The sequence below is a fragment of the Lepidochelys kempii genome, chromosome 11, assembly GCF_965140285.1.
Source record: "Lepidochelys kempii isolate rLepKem1 chromosome 11, rLepKem1.hap1, whole genome shotgun sequence".
NCBI lineage: Eukaryota > Metazoa > Chordata > Testudines > Cheloniidae > Lepidochelys > Lepidochelys kempii.
The window spans coordinates 3,192,783-3,211,284 of record NC_136390.1 but is presented as its reverse complement, the minus strand read 5'-3'; the positions used below and the strand labels follow the sequence as shown (position 1 = coordinate 3,211,284).

Sequence of the window (18,502 nt, the reverse complement as noted above, 5' to 3'; positions counted from 1 at the left end):
CGCTGTGAGCTGAAGGATTCCAGGCAGGGTGATGTCCCTGGTAAACAAAGTGAGACCATGCTGGAAGTCAAGCTGCGCAAGGGACTGTTTGTTTCTGTCGGTAGTTGTAGCCGTTTTCTTTAAACGACGTCGCCTGTTTAACAGGGCCCATGGATCATGGATCATCACATCCCCGTGCACCCGCCCTCAATCATCAAGCCCATGGCACCACGTTTCCACCTAGGAAGGGGAGAAGCAACTCAGGCAGGAGCAAATACAGTCACCATATAGATTTCCCTGTGCAAAAAGAACAGAGCATTTATTCCTGCACTCCCTTAAAATTTCGAGATACAATTCCAGCAATCCAGACACCGCGCTGGCATTCCAAGCAACAGTATATTATAGATAATTGATTCTTTTATCACTTATAAAGCCATACAATGAACTGCAAAGAATCAGTCCTCTGTACAAAGGAGAGGGAAAAGGCTAGGGAAGGGGTGTAGTGCGCATTCACACATGGACAATGAGTAACACAGGTCGCCTTTATACAAGTGACAAAGTTATGGGCACAAAGATGAAAAATATAAAGTATATTTCCATCGATATAAATACACTGAAATGGGAAATTCTGGTTTTCCTCTTTTGTGTTTCTTACATTTTTTTGAAAAAACGGACATGATGCAAACTGAAGGTAAGTTATTTTAAACTGCTCGTTAACACTGATTAGCAAATACATTTGTAACATTCCCAAATCGACAATGGTAGCAACACAACAGCAAATGAAATGTTGAAAAAAAGAGTGATTTTGCAAAACAAAAAAATACCAGCCCACTTTGCTGCACGATTTTCCTGTCGGTTTGATTAGCAGGTTTTTGACATCTGGATTATTTATGAGACTGAGGGTTTTTTTAAAATAATACTTTGCACACCTGCAGTGCCTTTTAAAGGAGGCACTCAATGTGCTTTACAAACATTAACCACAAGGATTTAGGATCTGCACCAGTAGAGGGAGTTTTGTCCTTGATTTCAGTGCAAGCAGGATCAGCCCCAAACCCCGGTATGGGGGAAGGTGTTATGTGAGTCAGTGCCAAATCTGGCCCCATTATGTGGATGAACTGGGGGGGTGGGAGGGCACGAGGCTTGTGTTATCGTGACTTCTCTTGTTGTATGTGTGTAGTTCCTGTTTGCATTACCAGATTCGGGTGCGGGGAAGGAACAGACTGGAAAGACATTAACCAGTGCAGGGCAAATCTCTAAACTGGTTTGGTTCCGATAAGATCCTAAAAAATCAATTCCTTCACCCAAGCCTTGTTAAGCTGAAAAACCGGACTTGGGAACCTCACAAGAATGGGCTGTGTCAACAGGTTCTGGGAGACGCAGCTGCAGTGCAGTGAGAGGAGCTTTTCTGCTGGCAGCTCCAATCCCAGCTACAGCCAGGAAAGAGGGCCACATGGAAACGGGATGCAGTGAGGCAGGGTCTGCGTTTATTGAAACTCAGAAATGGTTCAGTTCCAGGAATGGATGCTGGCTCAAACAGATTCTGTTTTTATATCAACCTCTACAAGAGCTCCAGGAGAGATCCCAAAGCCTAGATCCAGTGTTTTGATACTGGGTTATTCAATGCCGGTGTACTGATCAACACAATGATGGCCAATAACACACCCTGGATGAAGGGCCAAAGTTGTCTAAAGTTTGGAACATTGTTGGTTAGCCAGTTGGTAAAAAGGGAGGTAGGACCAATTTGGATCCAATCCCATGAAAGGGCGTTTGGACTGAAGGATGACAATGCGCTTAGTGGATGTTTGTATATTTAAGATTCTGAGTCAAAGCTCGTAAGTCAATGGGAAGACGCCCATTGACTTTAATGGCTTTTGGATCAGAACGCCAAAGACATTTCTATTTCCCTTTCTGGGGGACATGGGGAGGAAGTTTATTGAGCAGTAAGATATGGAGGAGACATAAATAGCAGTTTGGTTGAAATGCCACCAGACACAAGCAACTACAGCATGCTGCTTTGTCTCCGGGGTTCTTTTCCGAAGAAGGGGTTTGAGAAGGGAAGGCCAGGAGAAGCGTGAGAAGAATTGACTGACCTGCTGCCCTCATCACTCAGTCTGCGACTAAAGAAATCAGGATATCTTGTGTCAACTATTTTAAGAATCTCCGACTCTACTGGAACACAGAGTTACATAAAATTAACATCAGCCGGCCGCTCCGGGAATCAGAGTTTACTGATACACACAACAAAATCGACAGCAAAGGGGTCCTTGGGGGGGAGGGGAAAAGAGCACATACAATCAATTTACAAAACAAAACTGGCTGGGAAAAGTGCATTTTAAAGGCTATCTTTGGCAAGAATATATGCAGTTCCTTGTGCAGGGAGTAGGTGTGAGTGTCTGCGTGTGTGAGAGATATAACATCCGCTGCTGAAAAAAACGGCAGTGTGATTATTAGGATACATCCGCTGGAATAAATTGCATCAGCATTAATCTCAAATACTGTGACTGCATTTTTAAAACACAAAGAATCTTCTCGGTCCCTTTAGGAAAGAAAAATTTAAACCTTGGCCGGTAAAGCCAGGTTTTTGCCTGGCTTAGCAGCTTCACAGATATCAGTGGAACGGCTCCGATTTACACAAGCTGACGGTCTGTCTCGGGAAATCAGGGATGACAGAAAGAAGTTACCCAAAAAATGTACTTTAAAAAAAAAATAGCTCTTCAATTGAAGCTGGAAAACGCCTGCCTATGTCATTTGCAAGATGATTAGCTTTGTGTTAAAAATATAATCTATGGTGATTTTAGCGTTAGAGATTCTGACCCCGTCTAAATCTTTCGTCTTCAGCTCGTGAGTTAGCAATGAGCCGTTGCCGGCCACGGCTGGAAGCAAGGGTTCGGTTGTTATTGGGGATCTGCTGTGATTGCTTTATAGATGAGATTGCTGGATGCCTTAATACGGGTTCATTTTATGGGGGGAAAATATGCATTTAAGGCTCAAGCCCCAATTCCCGGGGCAGGACAGCAGATTAAAACAAAAATAATAAAATTAGCTTTAGCTGTGAGAAAAATGAAGTCTGAAAAATAGAGACTTTCAAAAAATATACCTTTATATATTTAAATATCTATAAACACAGTGTTTGTCTAATTGGTTAATGGCAGGGTGAGAAGGTTACAAGTGAGGGGGTTCCTCGTGCTTGAATTTTGCAGAAGGAGGGAATTTCTTTTTAACAACTTAAAATAAAAATATCTCAACATGCTATACGACAGGGTGGGCTGGAACACAGGGCCCTGGTGGACGTCGTAAAGTGACCCCTCCCACCCCATCCCAGTACCAGTCTCCCAACACCTCCCTGACTCAAATCTAACCCTCCTACGGTATCCAGAAAGGAAAGAGCCCTCCACACGCTCACGCAGCTGTGGCCCTCACACACACACACTCGCACACATCCGCGCACACCGCCAACCCTTGCATCACTTGGCAACGGTTTCAAACTCACACGCCTCACATGCTAATGTGCTCCAGGCGCTAGCAAATGTCCATGTTCAACAGGGAAAGGGGGCAGGGGTTAGAGGTGGGGGACCAATCATACGCATTGCACCTTGGGGGCGGTGTCTAAAGGGACACTGCACTCTCTTGGAGCCTTGCCCATGTCACTAGTATAACCGAAATAAACCATGTTTGTCTGTTACACTCTATTATGAGTTATACGTACAAGAGTCTATATGGGGATGGGGGGTGGGGGGCCGTATATAAGGGAGGAGGGTAAGATACACAGAAAGCAATATGGCAAAAAAATAAATATTTTTGTGTAAATTTAACCCCTTTTAAAAATTTGATTAGCTTACAGTATTTTTCAGTATATTTCATATATATATTATATATATCAGGACACTGCCTCTGTATGAGAGAGCAGAGTGCTCTGGGGGAATCCAGGTGCTTGCAATATTTTAGCTGGTTTATAGTTCTCGGGTGTTTTTTGGTTTTATTAACAGACAGCCTGTATCACATAACCTTGCACTGAAATGTGGCACAAACAAGGAAAGGCCTATCTCTCCTGCTTCCTGATTTCCCCCTCCCCTAATACCTCTGACCATATCTGAGTGATTCAAGCTGGTTACGGCGTTTTCCGAAAGCCCCAGAAAGGTGCTTGGGAGATTGGCTGTTAATGCAAATTTGTAGGGTTCCCCAGAGCTGGGCGGAAGCTGAAGATCAGATCTGGGTTTGGAACGCCTCCAGAAGTGGGGAGTGTTTGGGCCGGGGGGCTGTTCATAGCTTGGGTCTCAGCTCTAGCTTGAACTAAGCATTAAAAAAAGAAAAATAGACCCATAAGATTTACCACACAGGAAGAACGTGTTGGCCCGTCCAATCTGCTATCCTGCCACAGGGATTGGCCAATATCAGCTGTGTCAGAGGAAGGGGTAAAACCTGCATAATTTTACCTGGCCATTCCCCAGGGAGAACGAAAAACATCTCTTAACTTCCTGGACTGTCCTCTGGTGGCTCCTATCTCAGCCGAGCTACACAGAGCCAGATATTAACCACAGATCGTCCCATGGGGCCCAGTGTGGAGTCAGAGAGAGGACACGAGCCCTGTATCTGTGGGCAATGCACGTTTTTTGCCGCACCATCTTGTTCCCTATGGAAAGGCCCAAGCAGAGAGGAGGTCGTGCAGGGATTTGCAAGGCTGGGAACTTTGCCTCATCTATCCACATTTGCAACACTAGTCGATATCTCTTGTGAGTTAGCATTTCAGTGCAAAGTCTGGGGCCTATGGCCTTCTGAAGCAAAAGCAAAGCTTACGCCTACTGCGTTGTTACTAAACTACAATACATTCAGCACTCCAAGCCTCCACAGGGCAGAGCATCTGAGAACGAAATTCGGCCATGAGATCTCTTGGCTTTTGGATCAGCTGAGAGGATCATGCAGAGCCAAAGCTGCCCACAGACTGCAGGGTCTTTTCTTTTAGTGGCCTCCAAAAATGCCTGAGTTTGCTTTATACTTATTTGCCTTTCGTGCAACCAAATGTCCATGCAATGAACAAATCGCCTGTACATCTACAGAAGGAGTAGAGACCAGGCTCGACCAGACCTGTGTCCGTTTCCGGTATGTTAGTTTTTAAGAGAACATGTGACAGTCTGCAGGTGAAAATACAGGGTAAAGTATGGTACTGCAGGTCCAGTATATATATATATGGTATATAGCCCAGAAGATCTTTCTGGTGAAGATGATCTTTGGAAAGCATGCTCCTGAATGCAGTTAGTGAAGGCAACCTGCTAAACAACTCTGTGTGTGTGTAAGAACTGCCTAGTGTGTATGCATCACCACTGCCCTGTACTGGATGGAATCAGAACTGCTCACCTGTGTGTCATAGATCCCATACTGCTAACCTTGCGTCCCCTTTCGTTCAAGTGGCCTAGGTCCTGTGCTTTTTGGAGCAGGAGGATCTGAGTTCTCTCCCTTCTGCTGCCAGGAAATCCTGACGGGCTGTGGCGTGCAGCACAGAGACCAAAGGGAGTCGCTCGGGGGCTACAGGCTTATATATAAACCCCACCGCTGTGAATATACATGTATGACACATCCCCACACTCACTTCATATACACAGGAGTGGCAGACCTCAGAGCAGGGAAGGTTAAAAGGGATATTGACCATCCTTTGTTTTCCTGCTTGATCACTCGAGCACAGCGGTTTTCAACATGTTTTCATTTGCGGACCCCTAAAAAATTTCAAATGAAGGTGCGGACCCCTTTGGAAATCTTAGACATAGTCTGTGGACCACCCCCCTTCGCCCCGGGGTCTGCGGAGCACAGGTAGAAAACCACTGTTCTAGCACATAGGTCATGAGGCCAGAATGGACCACTGAGATCTAGTCTGACCTCTTGTGTAACACAGGCCAGAGATCTGCCCTGAATTCATTCCTGTTTGAACCAGAGCAGATCTCTTAGCAAAACATCTCATCTTGATTTGAAAATTGCCAGTGATGGAGAAAGCCCACCACAGCCCCTGGTAAGCTGTTTCAATGGGTAATTCCCGGGGGGCGGGGGGTGGGCGGGGGTGGTCCTGCAGACCTGCCTTTCATTCGATTCGTTAGCCATGGGCGTTGTTTAAAACAAACGACTGACATTTGCAAACAGAGTTGTTGGTTTTCAAACGGCAGGGCCGCGAACGTTCTCACTTTGACCCGGGGTGAATTCGCCACTTGAAACCTCCCGCGGGGACGCTGATCCAAAAGCCAACCCAGTTCCACTCCTCCGACTCCTGGCCGTTGCGCTGGTCGCATTCCCTGCGTGGGGAAATGCGCTGACATCGCTTCCTTTAGTTTTGTTTTGTTACGCTTGGGTGAGGGTTTTTTTTCTTCCACAATTCAGACCGTTTCCCCCCGATTCACTTCCCTCTCCCACAATGCACTTCCTCGCGCTCCTTCTCGGATCAACTCCAAGTCCTTCTCCAAAATTCAAGGGCAAGAACTACCCGTGTCCAGCGGCTCATCTCTTCTGGCCGGAGCCAAGCATGACCCTTGACACGAAATTGACAATGGCGGTGGCCGGCTGGTCAGGATCCAGCTCGGCGAAGAGGTGACAAATGTTGTCCGTTGTGCTTCCCTGCTTCCTGGCCACAAAGCCAAAGAGCCTGTTGGGTCACAAAGAGAGAATGCACATGAGAGAGCTGCAAGGAAGCAGAGATCATGAGACAACAGCATATATCTAGCAACGGGATATGGCTCGCCGGGGCAAGTGAAGGGATGGGGCAGCCCACATTAGAACATCTGGCCCATCTGGATGACAAGCCGCTAAACCACCCCCCCCCAACTGGTGAGCCAACGTCCCAGCCTACACTTGATCACCCGCAGGAGAGAACTGTTGGCCGCTGCTCAGGATACGTGGACCATGCTTTGCACGGCAGTGGGGAACACACCCGAGCTGGTTCGGCACACGCATCCTCAGGGCCCATTCCGCTTCCACTGGTGCTGATAGAGTTTTTCCCGTCGACTCACGGAGATCAGGCCTCAGTGGGAACATTTCCTTGCCTTCAGGCTGAGAAGTTCAAAGCCATCTGAAGGATTGGGTGCTCTACTCCCATTGGAATGAATGGGAAAGGGGGTCTATATCGCAGCCCACGTGTCTATCAATTCTCATGCAGGGCAGCGTGAGTCAGGAGTAAATCGGTGTCCAGAAGATCAGCAACACCACTGGCACAATTCAAATCCAATTCGGTTCAAATGGGGCCGGGGACATCGTCTGGGAAGCGGCTGTTGGGAAGGGGTAACACCCACGTGCTGAACGAGGCCTCAGAGCAACCTGTAGGACCCTGCATCGATAGCTTCTTAAGCAGCATGCTCCTGGGACACCACAAAAGTGGGTTTGGGGTTGCGGGGCCCAGCCTGGACCCAGATCTGAACTTCCCCCAAGCCCTTGGTCTGGGGTTTTGGTTTGTGCACTGTAGCTGTCCCCAAAGGGACCGGAGTGGCCACAAGCCTGCCAGTGCGACTGTGTGAATCACTGACCATGGCTTCTCCTTTCCTTCTCCGTCCTCCAGCCTTGCCTTCTTCACTCTTCCTCCCCCTCTCAGTGCTGTTCACACTTCTCTCTTCCCCTCCACCAGCCGCTCTCTGCCGGGGCCTTGTGAGCTCAGGCCAAATCCTCAAAGATGCTGAGCCACGGGCAACACCCCTGAAAGCCAAGGGGAGCTGCAGATGGCTCCTTCCCTCTGAGGACACCATTCATATGCATTGGTGCCCACCGTACCCATCGTCCCTTTAATGCCTGGGCGTGGCCTGTGCCAACCACCCATCTGAGGCAGGCTGCATTTCAAGGAGAAAAGGCGGGTGACGCCCTGATCCTACCAGCGAGGCGGGGATGGGCATGCTCTGCTTGGCAAGACCCTTGGGCTTTTTTAAACGTGACTATTCCATGAAGCAGACTACAAAATAATCACGTCCAGATGCTTCAAAGGACAAGAATATTTATTCCCCAGGGGACATCTTGTTCTACGGCAACCCCAGACAGGCATTGTCCTGGGTGCGCACTGCCCATTCAGAACCTCTCCCAGGGATTGAGGTGGTCGATCGTGCGTTTCTATGGTGATTCATCTCCCCATACATGGAAGGGGAAAGAAGGGTTTGTTAGTCTTGGAGGAGACGAGGGGCGGGAGGAGAAGGGGGATTGTCCGGCCCCGTTAAAATCTCCCTCCCCCTGTACAAACAAAATGTCCTTTTTAATTTCAACATTAAAAGCCAGGTTATAAATATGGGATTGGAGGGGAACAGAATGTTAGCCAGCTCCCTGCCAGGTCATTTCTAATTAGAGAGCGAAAAATCCTAACAGCTGGGGATACTAATTAAAAGCCCTTCGCTAACACAATGACTAAAATTAGTGGAGCCTGGGCTCACTCGAATGGGACTCAGCCGGCAGCTCCGTCCTCCTGTGGGCAACGTAGGGCAAAGGGCTAGTCAGCTTAGAAGTGGGAAGAGAAAAGCCAGATCCACACGGCTGCCCCTTCCCACTGCCCTCGTTCGCTTGGGGACGTGTGACGCCGGCCAGGCCTGGAGGAGGCGAGGGGTCTTTGCAGCTACCTGCAGACCTGCCATTCACACTGATGGGAATGGTCAGGGACTGCATTGTCTAGCCAGTTTGGGATGGAGGAGACTTATTAAGCCTGGGCAGGGTCTGGGGCAGGAATGTTTCCTATAGACCAGCCTCTTCAGCCAAACAAAGCTCTTTTCCTTGCCTCTCCTCCCCCCAAGAAAATTTCCACCAAGGGACACATGCCAACGGGACCCCACACCTCGGGGCATGTCCCACTGGCCCCCCGCAGGGAAATGGTCTCTTCCTGCGGCCTTTGTTTTTGTTGTTGGTTATTACAGTCTCAGGCTACAGCGGGAAATGTTTCCCAGCTGCGACGGGCAGCATCTGGCTATCACAGAAGAACATGCAAACGCTGGGGGAACCAGATTTGGGTGCATCTGCCTGCTGGGGGATGATGATACTGCCTGCAGTCCCGCCCAGCTCCAGAGGGGGCACTGCCGAGTCAGCATGTGCCCTGCCCCGCCCCCGCCCCCCCCCCCCCCCCCCGGAGCACCCTGGAGAACAAGCTGAGCATGGCACTCAAAACGTCCTGTCACGCCTTCCGGCAGCTGCCTCTCCCCTGCTCCACCAAGGCCAGAGACAGGAGCCGCTCGCATGCACCGGACCCGTACCGGAAGGACAGAGCAAACTGTGATGCGTGCCCTTTGAGTCACCCCGTCGGGATGGCCGATTTGTTTGACAAAAGACACTTGGAGAAGCATCTACGCTTGGCAGGGTTGATCTGGTCCGGTTTGCTGGCATGGAGCATTCACTCAGCAGGTGGCTCGTGGGGCCAACTCAAAACGCGAACGCAACCCAACGGTCAGAATGTGAACGGCAGCAAAGAATTCGATACATGGCACTTACTTTGCGGGACCTCCACCGTCTGATTTAGTCCATCTGCGGGGAGAAAAACAGCCCCAGGGAATTACTGCTCTTCTCACCAAGCACAATGGTACCAAACTCATTTGCTAGCATCACCGTTTCAGGCCAAGCACTAGCTGCAAAGTCACTGTCCGGGCCTGACTTTCAGAAGTTCTAAATGAGGCCATGGGGGGCTGGGGAAACCTCTGAAAATAAGGGGGTAAGGCCCAGATCCTCAGAGGTATTTAGGCACCTAACTCCCCTAAACATAAAGTCACTCTAGTCCATTGATGTCTTGGAACTAGATATGAGCCTGTTTCTAAGATCTGCTTCTATGGACTGAGCCCCCTACAAGCGCTCCCAGGCCCACGGGCAAACGCCCACACCCAAACCATCTACTTTGAAGCACTGTTTTTATCAGAACCTGACCCTGTTAAGCAGAGACACCCAATAGGCTCCATCTGACTCCTCTGTTCCCCATTGAAAACAGATTCCCTTGCCCAGGAGCGAAGGCCAGCTGCTACAAAGATCATGCTCTACTGCCTAAATTAGGCGCATCATCCCAGGATTGCCTGGCTGCAGTATCTGGCAGTGACCATATCCTGCAGGGCCATCAACAGCAAAGAGGGAAGCACAAGGATATAATCGGATGCTTTTGGCCAGCATGAGCGGGGAGGGGTCTCAGCATACCAGTAGCCAGCGTACTTCTCCCCTGACCCTTTATCTACACTGGGGATTTTCCATAGGTGAGCCCAGAGCTACACTGGTCTAACCCCCGAGAATAGGCAGGCAAAGCTGCTATAAACTCCCTTTGCACCCAGGCTGCTCACCCCAGTTTCAAGTAAAGAGTAAATTGCACCTATGCAAATTGCCGCTGATAGCCGATTCTCCGGTCTATGCTAGGCGTTCGGGCTGGTACAGCTACACCAGTGACTTATCAGTGCTGATAAGTGCAAAGTAAGGCACACTGGAAATAATCATCTCAACTCTGCATGCAAAACGATGGCGTCTAAATGAGCTATTACCGCTCAGGAAAGCTGGGTGTCAATGGGATTGGATACTTAACTCTAGCGTTTCCCACTCGCGAGCTCAAATTGATGATTGGGAAGGAATTTTCATAGGTTTTAAAGCCAGAAAGGACCATTAGTTTCATCTGGCCTGGCTTCCGGCACAACAAGGCCAAAAAACCTCTCTCAGGGATCCTGCATCCAGCCCAGAACTAGGCTAGAGCAAGAGAGACATCCAGTCTTGACTTAAAAACTCCCAGTAATGGAGAATCCACCGCGTCGTGAGGGATTTCCCTCCCGGGGGATATCGGCAGAGACCCGAGAACAGGGGGATGTTGCCTTTCTCGGCAGCACAGAGCAGGAATGACCCATCAGTTGGGTCAGTTGGTGTTGACAGATTGCCCCGCCGCTGCTCATTCTCCCAGGTGTTGGTGGCCCCTCCATGGCAGACTGCTGGCTGCCTCTGAATTTCAATGGGATATCAAGCCTTTTTCCTCCTCAAAAGCAAGCTGGGTGTGGTTAGTGAAGCCGTTGACCCACACACAGACCCAAGAGAGGGGGATTCTTTCTCCAACCCCATTCCCACTCAGGGATCTCTGGCTACGGCACTTACTTTCGTTCCTGGGGGTCCAGGTCGCAGTAGGTGACGGTGCTGAGGGGATAATGTCGTCTGAAGAACAATCTGAAACACAAGCAGAGGCCACGGTGAGCGCGTAAGATCAGCCTCTAGGCTCTGCATCCCGCCTGGAGCCCCGCCCCGCCAGCTCTTCTCCCGCCACGTTTGCATCCTCCTGCCACGAGGTGCGTTAACGAGATGTTGCATCCTCATACGGCCCTGCAACCCCAGCACGGGCTGAGGCAATGGCGCCGGGTGAACGCGGGACATGGTGACTTTGCCTTGCCATGCCTGAAATAGGGAAGGGGGCAAGGAGCCTTTCGTTGTCCTGTTAGCTGACAGCCGGAGGTGGGTCAGACCTGAGCAAACTGGGCCCGTCCCGGGAGCATCCAGGTACGTGATGATCCTTCCAAGAGCCTGTTCCCCAGGCAGCAGTCTCCCAATTACAGCGGACTGAGCAGGGGTGAGGTCTCAGTTCCGGTCTGTAACTAGCCCTGAATGCCAGGCACTCGCTCCCCCGGTGCATGCACCCTTCCCAGCAGCAGGGGTCAGCGCAGCCAGGACTGGGGATCAAATCCTCCATTTCCCATGGCAGTACGGCACCTGACACACAGCACGGGCCTTTTTAAAAGATGAATAGCTCCAAACTCGCTCTTCAAGACACACTCCGAAAAAGACAGCTGGACCCAAACCAAAACCCAGCACCTCTCCTGGGCTGGGAACTGAAATCAAGTCTGGATCGGACCCCATTTCTCATGTAAATGAGTCTCCAGTCAGATCTGTTTCTGTCTTACCTCCGTTTGGTGAGACAAAGAAACCCCGTCTCCCTCAGGAAGGCTCCCGAGAGTTGTGGTTAAATGGCCACAGCAGCTGTATCCCACCCCCAGCCCAGCTGTCCCCCCACTGCAGGAATCTATGGTACTTACCTGACCCCCTGCTCCCATGGTGTCTGAATGTCTCCTACACCCATAGGAGATGGGACAGTGTACCCGCTCCCCCTTGTACCAAGTGGGAGCTGAGACACTGAGAGTAACGGACTTGCCCAAGGTCACATACAGAGCCTGGCAAAGACGGGAATTGAACCTGAGCTTCCCCAAGTCCCTGAATCGCACCCTAACCATTGGGCAATGCTTCCTCCCCAGTCCTCAGCTCCTTCCCAGATCCTGGCTATTCTTCACAGGCCTCCGGTCCGGCCCTCCCCTGACAGCCTGTTCTGGGGGCTCTTCCAGCGTGACACCAACCTCACCGTGGATTTACGTCCACAGAAGCTGCCAGGTTTGGAGGGCAAATTCCTGCAGGGGTGGCCAGCCGCCGCCCTCCTACCTGTTCACCCAGCCCCTCCGCAGCTCGTTCCGTGGTGACCTGTGTGTGCTCGATGCCTGGGCACCCCCGCGTGACAAGGCTCCCCGCGGGAGCTGGGCCCAGGCGGGGCTCTTACTTTCTCTGGTTGTCTGTCAAGGTGATCCCCTGTGCGGAGACTTTGAAGTGCACGATGATGGCTGCGGGCATGGGCACCAGGGCCAGCGTCTCGCTGATGGCTTTGGCGATGGCCTGTGGGCCCGTCAGTGACTCCATCTCCACCGAGTTGATGAAGATCACGTTACAGGCTGGAAGGGAAACACGGCAGGCGTGAAGGGAAGGGGTGCAAATGTCACCGACGGGCCGGGCACCCACGCAAGGGCCAGCTCATGCTTGGCTATTGTCCTCCACCTCGGGAACTAAGCTACGGCGGGGGGGCTGGAGAGGGTGCAGAGTGTCGGCTCTCTTGTCTCGAGACCCCCCGCTTCCAGTCCCCAGCTCAGATCACGGGGGAATGTGACGTTTGTGGCTTGGGGCCTGGTTGAGCACATCCCAAACCCTAACACACTGGCTCTCGGCAGTGCCTAGGGCTGGACAAGAAACGGGGGGTCTGGGGGGCTGCAGGTCAAGATCGAGGGGCATCGGCAGAGCTCTTTCCATGGGGAATCTGCAGGTAGGGTAGCAGCGGGCTGTGGGTCAAAGCGAGGGGCACGGCAGAGCTGGGGGTGGCGGTGTGGGGGAGTCCAGGATGGGCTGAAGGTCAGGACTGAGGCAGAGCTATGAGGGGGGAACCCAGGCTGAGATACCAGCAGGCTCTGGGGCGTCCGCAGAGCCCTGCCTGGGGGGAACCCAGGACTGGAAAACAGGGAGGGCTGTGAGCTGGGATCGAGGGGCCTCAGAAGAGCTGAGTGTGTCCCCGCGGGGAGCCCAGAACAAGAATAGCAGGGGTGGCTGCTGGTCAGGCTTGAGGGTCCGCAGCAGGGTCCTTTATACAAAACCCTACGGCCAAGCAGCCCCAGGCTTTGCAGGAGATTTGAAATCGAGCTCTGGATCCCAGTGACGGGGCTGGGGCCCATCTCTAACGATGAGGAGCAGCTTTTTGGAACCGCTCCTCACAGTCGTTCATGGAGCCTCCCAGCCCCACCTGGAAGGGAAACAGCCTTATTCCCCAGACACTGAGAGGGGAAGCTCGCAGCCAGGCAGTGGCGCAACTGGGAGCGGAACCCAGGAGTCCTGGCACCCCATGCCCTGCTTTAACTATTAGACCATGTTCCTTCACTGAGCTAGGAAAGGAACCCAGGAGTCCTAGCTGCCAGGCCGCACTCTGATCACCAGACCACCCTCCCACCCAGTATATCTGAGCATCGCCTACGTTCAGCGTGACGTTGAGAGAAGCCAAACCCCGGCTATGCAATTCCAGCATGGCACCTGCCCTTCCACTGGGGGCGGGGGCAGAGGTTTGCAAGCCCTCCCTATCTGAATCTTTCTTAACCTAAAAGAACGCCTGTGAGCTGCCTCGTCAGTGCAGCCGCAGGGGCCAGCGTGGCACGGCTGTCCGGTTGGACCCCAGGGCTCCCCCAGGGGCTCTAAGCGCCCCCCCACCGCACGCTTTCGAAGCCTCCGCGTTCTGCCTGCACCTCCGAGGGCGAGCGAAGTGCGTCCGCGGCACACAGCGGGTAAAGTGGAGGAGGCCGCGGTGGAGAACGCCTGCGGAAAGGCGGCCCGATGCAGACGGAGCTCCCTGCCACGCTCCCCGCCACGTCCCGGCCACTCACCGGCTCCCTGCTTGAGCAGGTCTGTCGCCGAGTTGGCGGCTGAGGTTGCCTCTTTCGGTTTGTCCGTGGGATCTAAAAAAAACCGGGGAGAGGAAGGACAGTGACTCCTCTGCCACTCGCGGTCTGGGAATACACGCTGGGGCTCCTACGGCCGGGATCTGCGGGGGCGATCGTGTGATGGAGGAACAATGTCACTGAGGAGCCGTACGCACTGCGCTGGTCTCCATGGGAATCTCTACAGAGATACACCCGAATCGGATGCCCTCTCAGTCTGAGTCATTACGTCGTGTTTGGGGGGCGGATCAGAACTTTCCCGGGGGCTGGGGGAGTTTGGATCCGGGGGGCTGAGGGATCTGATCCCAAAGAGGGATGGTAAGCTCTTTTTGTTCTGGCATTGTACCACATCAAGAACAATGGGGTCCTGGCCATAGACTCCTAGAGGCACAGACCCATAGGGTTAGGAGGGACCACCACGGTCATCTGGCCTAACCCCCTGCCAAGATGCAGGATTTGTTCTGGCTTAACCATCCATCCATTACCCTAGGGCCTAGGAGCTGCAGTCGTGGTACAGGATTCCTCCTAGGCCCCGTGGTAACTCAAATAATACTAATGAGACGGACGGGTCCTGAACATACTACTTGATACATGTGGTTTCTGCCAGAGGACAATGACTCCTGGGCTTGGGTAAGTAAGCCTCGCAGATAAGTAAAGAAGGAACCGAATTCGAAACATCTCCGGGGTCAGACACAGTGTTAGGGATGGGATCTTATAAAGCTTTCCAGTTCCGCCCTGCGGTGCTGAGCAAGGGGAAAAATCCATCCAGCCCCAGTCCCCGGTGCATCCCCCATGCCCCATTCCCCTGTGCCTCCTACCTTGGTCGGGAATGACCAGCTTGCAGGGCAAGGCCAGCGGGATGATGGAGTGCTGGTACACCAGAGCAGACAGGCATCCTGGGGAGAGAGCCCGGCAGGGAACACCGTCAGTCTAACGCTGAGGCATGGACACAGCCTGCATTAGAGTGGGGACGTTCCTTCCCCATCAGCTGACAAGCCATCCGCTAGCTTCCCCACCTGCTCGCTTTGGCCCCGACTCGGATCCCCACAGTCATGAGCAGCCCCGGTGACTTCACTGGCACTGCTTGAGTAAGGGGGATACTCAGGGAACCAGACCGGCTCTGTGCTTTCCAGTGTCTCCCACCACCCCATGTCCTGGAGTTCACTGTCGTCCCTTTACACGGCAAGCTCTTTGGGGCCTTGTTCTCCCTCCTTTCGGTAGGAGCCAGACATCTGCACACCCCAAGCACAGGGGATAGGGCTGCCAACCCTCGAGGATTGTCCTGGAGTCTCCAGGAATTAAAGCTTAACCTTGAATTAAAGAGTAGAAACCTCCAGGAATATGTCCAACCAAAACTGGCCACCCTAACAGAGGACCCAGCTTTATTGTCATTCCTGGATGTCTGGTTGCCAAACTCCTGGTTAGCTTGTGTTGGTGTTTGGAGGGGGGGGGGGGTGTGACCGCGCTTGTGTGTCACTGTTAGGGAGGTGCTTTTTGGCCTCTGTTCCAGATGCCCACAGGATACCCCAAATCCAGCCATGCCTGCGGTGATTCCTATCAATGCCGCTTACTCCCCACAAGGGGGCGTCGCTGCCAGAGGGCACTGAACGGTCCTAGGGCTGAATAAGGGAGGGGAGGGTCATTGCCACTTACCAAAGTTGGGCTCGTTGGGGCATCCTTTTAGCTTCACCCCGCGCGGGCTGGTCTCGATCAGGAAGTGCCTCACCAGCTCATTGGTTATATCTCCTTGGGGGGAGAGAGGACGACGTCACTCCAGGCTCCCGGCCCCTCCTGAAACCAACCCCCTTGTGCTCCCTAGGACAGCGGGCTCTGGAGTGGCCTGGCCCCTTAGGGTGAACATCCCTCCTGCCCGCCCCACCCCTCAGTGCACGCTGGGTGATCCAGGCCCCAGGCTCTGGGGAGCGAGAGCAGAGTCCAACAGCCAGCTGCCCTGGGCTTTGCTTTCCCCGTGGGTGAGCCGAGGGAGCAGTGCAGCTAAGGAATCCCAGCTGGTGCAGCTCGGCCGGAGAGAGCGTCAGCAGCCAGCCGGGGGCCTCCTTTCAAATCCCCCCCACGGGCTGCATGAAAGAGGCAGCTTCTGAGCTCCAGGCCCCAGTGGCGTACACCTGGGCTAACTAACTCCACTGACGTCACTGGGGTCACTCCAGTTTGCACTGGGGTGGGTGGGAGGGGAGCCCGGTCCACAGAACACTATTCTAGACAGCTAGGCTACGGCCCAGGGGCACTTGGGACCAGACACTTCATCCCCAGTGCAGAGAGGGCAGCAGCAGAGAGAAAGGGGACCACGCCCCTGGGCTCTTTGCCCACGAGGACACAGAGACATGCTTTGCTGGCAACCCCCGGCCTGGATCTAAGCTCCCATAACTCAGTGGAAAGGCTCCCACGGGCCAGCCGAGAGCTAAACGCCCTGCATCCCAGGCGGGTTCCTGCTGCCTCAGCACATACCCAGCTGCGCTCCGCTGCCCCGAGCGGCCCCGTGCTCAGCCAGCAGAACAATGGGGGGGGGGAAGTACCGTGCGCTCCCGGGGGCTGGCGCGCGGGGGTGGACGACAATACCTTTCTTGTTCTGCTGCAGGATGGTTGGAGGCGGAGAGGCTACTTTCATGGCCAGCCCGTAGGCTCCCCGGAAGGAGTGACTGTCTCGGATAATGAAGGCTCCGGGCTCCCTGTCCTTCAGTAGCGTGATGGCTGGGACGGGAGAGGAGCACAGGAGTCAGGACACGCCATGAGGCAGCTATTGCGCCTCTGAGCACGGAGCAGCTGCCCCAGGAAAGGCAGAATGCTACACTGGGCGAGTTATGCAGGGTAGCTGTAGCCGTGGTGGTCTCAGGACGTGAGAGAGACAAGATGGGGGAGGTCATATCTTTCATTGGACCAACCACAACCCAGGCTCAAGGGGGACCCCATCCTGAAAGAAATCTTTCCTGGACCCCCACTTCTGACCTTCAAACAACCCTCCAACTTCTCCACGCTCATCGTCAGAAGCAAGCTCCCCACAGACCAGGGCACACCAACCCAAACGGCACCAGACCCTGCCGGAACAGCAGGTACAAAATCCCCAGGCATCAAACTGATCGACACCCCCCCACAATAGGCCTTTCAAGATCCATGGGTCCTACACATGCCTAGCACATGTGCTGCACCCCACCCAGTGCACGGCAAGACAATCGCTGCGCTCTTGAATGAACTCACACAGGAAAATGAAAAACACCCTGTCACCTGCGGGAGAACATCACTCTCGATCTGACCTCTCCGTCCTCGAAGGAAACCTCCACAACACTTTTAAAAGACAAGCCTGCGATCTTCAATTCATAACTCTGCTAGACACTAAAATTCATGGACTGAACAGAGGTGCTGGATTAGTGGTTTATTACAACAATCCGTAACCCACTAGCCCCCCTTTTATGTCCTATGACTGCAGGGGTGTTAACGGGCCACTCTACCTTGAATGGTCCCTTACAATATGTGCTAACTACATATGCTAAACTATCTGTTCCACCTTGCATTTAGCTGCGAGGCTCCAGTACCTTTCCCTGTCTGGCTGGAAAGCTTGTCTCTCTCTCCAACAGAAGCTGATCCAATAAAAGATATCACCTCCCCCACCTTGTCTCTACAATGGGCGAGGCACAGACTTGGGAGGCTCAAACCTGTCCTCTCCTTTGGACCCGTCACTTGATTTCTCAGACACGGCTGCCAAACATTAAGCATCCCCCTCCCCCCATCCCTCTCTGTAGTAAGTGGTGACCATCACCGTAGTATCTTGGCACCTGCAGAGGTGTTATTCTTATTTATTATTGATATTTACTGTAGCACCTAGGTGCCTGCGTCCTGGCCAGGACCCCAGTGTGCTTGGTGCGGTACAAACAGAACAAAAATTTGGCACCTGCTTCCAAGCCAAGCATAAGACAAGAGCTGGGTCCAAGCAAAGGGTGAGGGGGACAAGGCCACAGGCAGACAGTCTGGTCGGCAGGATGGGCAGCGGTCGCAGCACTCCAGTGGTCGCAGTCTGAACGTCGGCCCTGCATGTGCCTATTACAGAGATGGGCTCCTAGCGTTACCATCCCCCAAGATCTGACAGTGTGGCCTCAGCCCTCTTTGTGCCTCAGTTTCTCCTTGTAAAAAGGAGATCATAAGAATCACCTACTGACCTCCTGGGGCCAATGGGCTGTGAGATCTGGTACCCTTTGAGCGCGTTAACTACTGCCACCAGGGAGTGCTTTAGAAATGTTACTATGCTCAAATAAATTGGTTAGTCTCTAAGGTGCCACGAGTACTCCTTTTCTTTTAGCTGCTAATGAATTTCACCTCCCAGTGAGGTTAGTAGCATGATC

General features: G+C 52.8%; 1 protein-coding gene across 36 annotated transcripts in view; it reads right to left on the bottom strand.

The window, feature by feature from the left end:
* Positions 1 to 267: 267 nt before the first annotated feature.
* TNS1 (tensin 1) overlaps positions 268 to 18,502 on the bottom strand; it is a 272,805-nt gene continuing 254,570 nt past the window's right edge. For 32 of the 36 annotated variants that reach the window (XM_073304965.2, XM_073304971.2, XM_078854760.1 and 29 more), the window contains 9 exons: positions 16,728 to 16,859; positions 15,804 to 15,896; positions 14,969 to 15,046; positions 14,097 to 14,168; positions 12,461 to 12,629; positions 11,020 to 11,088; positions 9,403 to 9,435; positions 7,476 to 7,641; positions 268 to 6,601 (listed from right to left, as the gene is read on the bottom strand). In XM_073304965.2, coding sequence (XP_073161066.1) covers positions 6,524 to 6,601; positions 7,476 to 7,641; positions 9,403 to 9,435; positions 11,020 to 11,088; positions 12,461 to 12,629; positions 14,097 to 14,168; positions 14,969 to 15,046; positions 15,804 to 15,896; positions 16,728 to 16,859 — 890 coding nt within the window. In that variant the 3' untranslated portion in view covers positions 268 to 6,523. Of the gene's footprint in view, positions 6,602 to 7,475; positions 7,642 to 9,402; positions 9,436 to 11,019; positions 11,089 to 12,460; positions 12,630 to 14,096; positions 14,169 to 14,968; positions 15,047 to 15,803; positions 15,897 to 16,727; positions 16,860 to 18,054; positions 18,201 to 18,502 lie in introns of those variants that run through there. The other 4 variants (XM_073304974.2, XM_073304978.2, XM_073304990.2 and 1 more) reach the window with 2 other exon arrangements.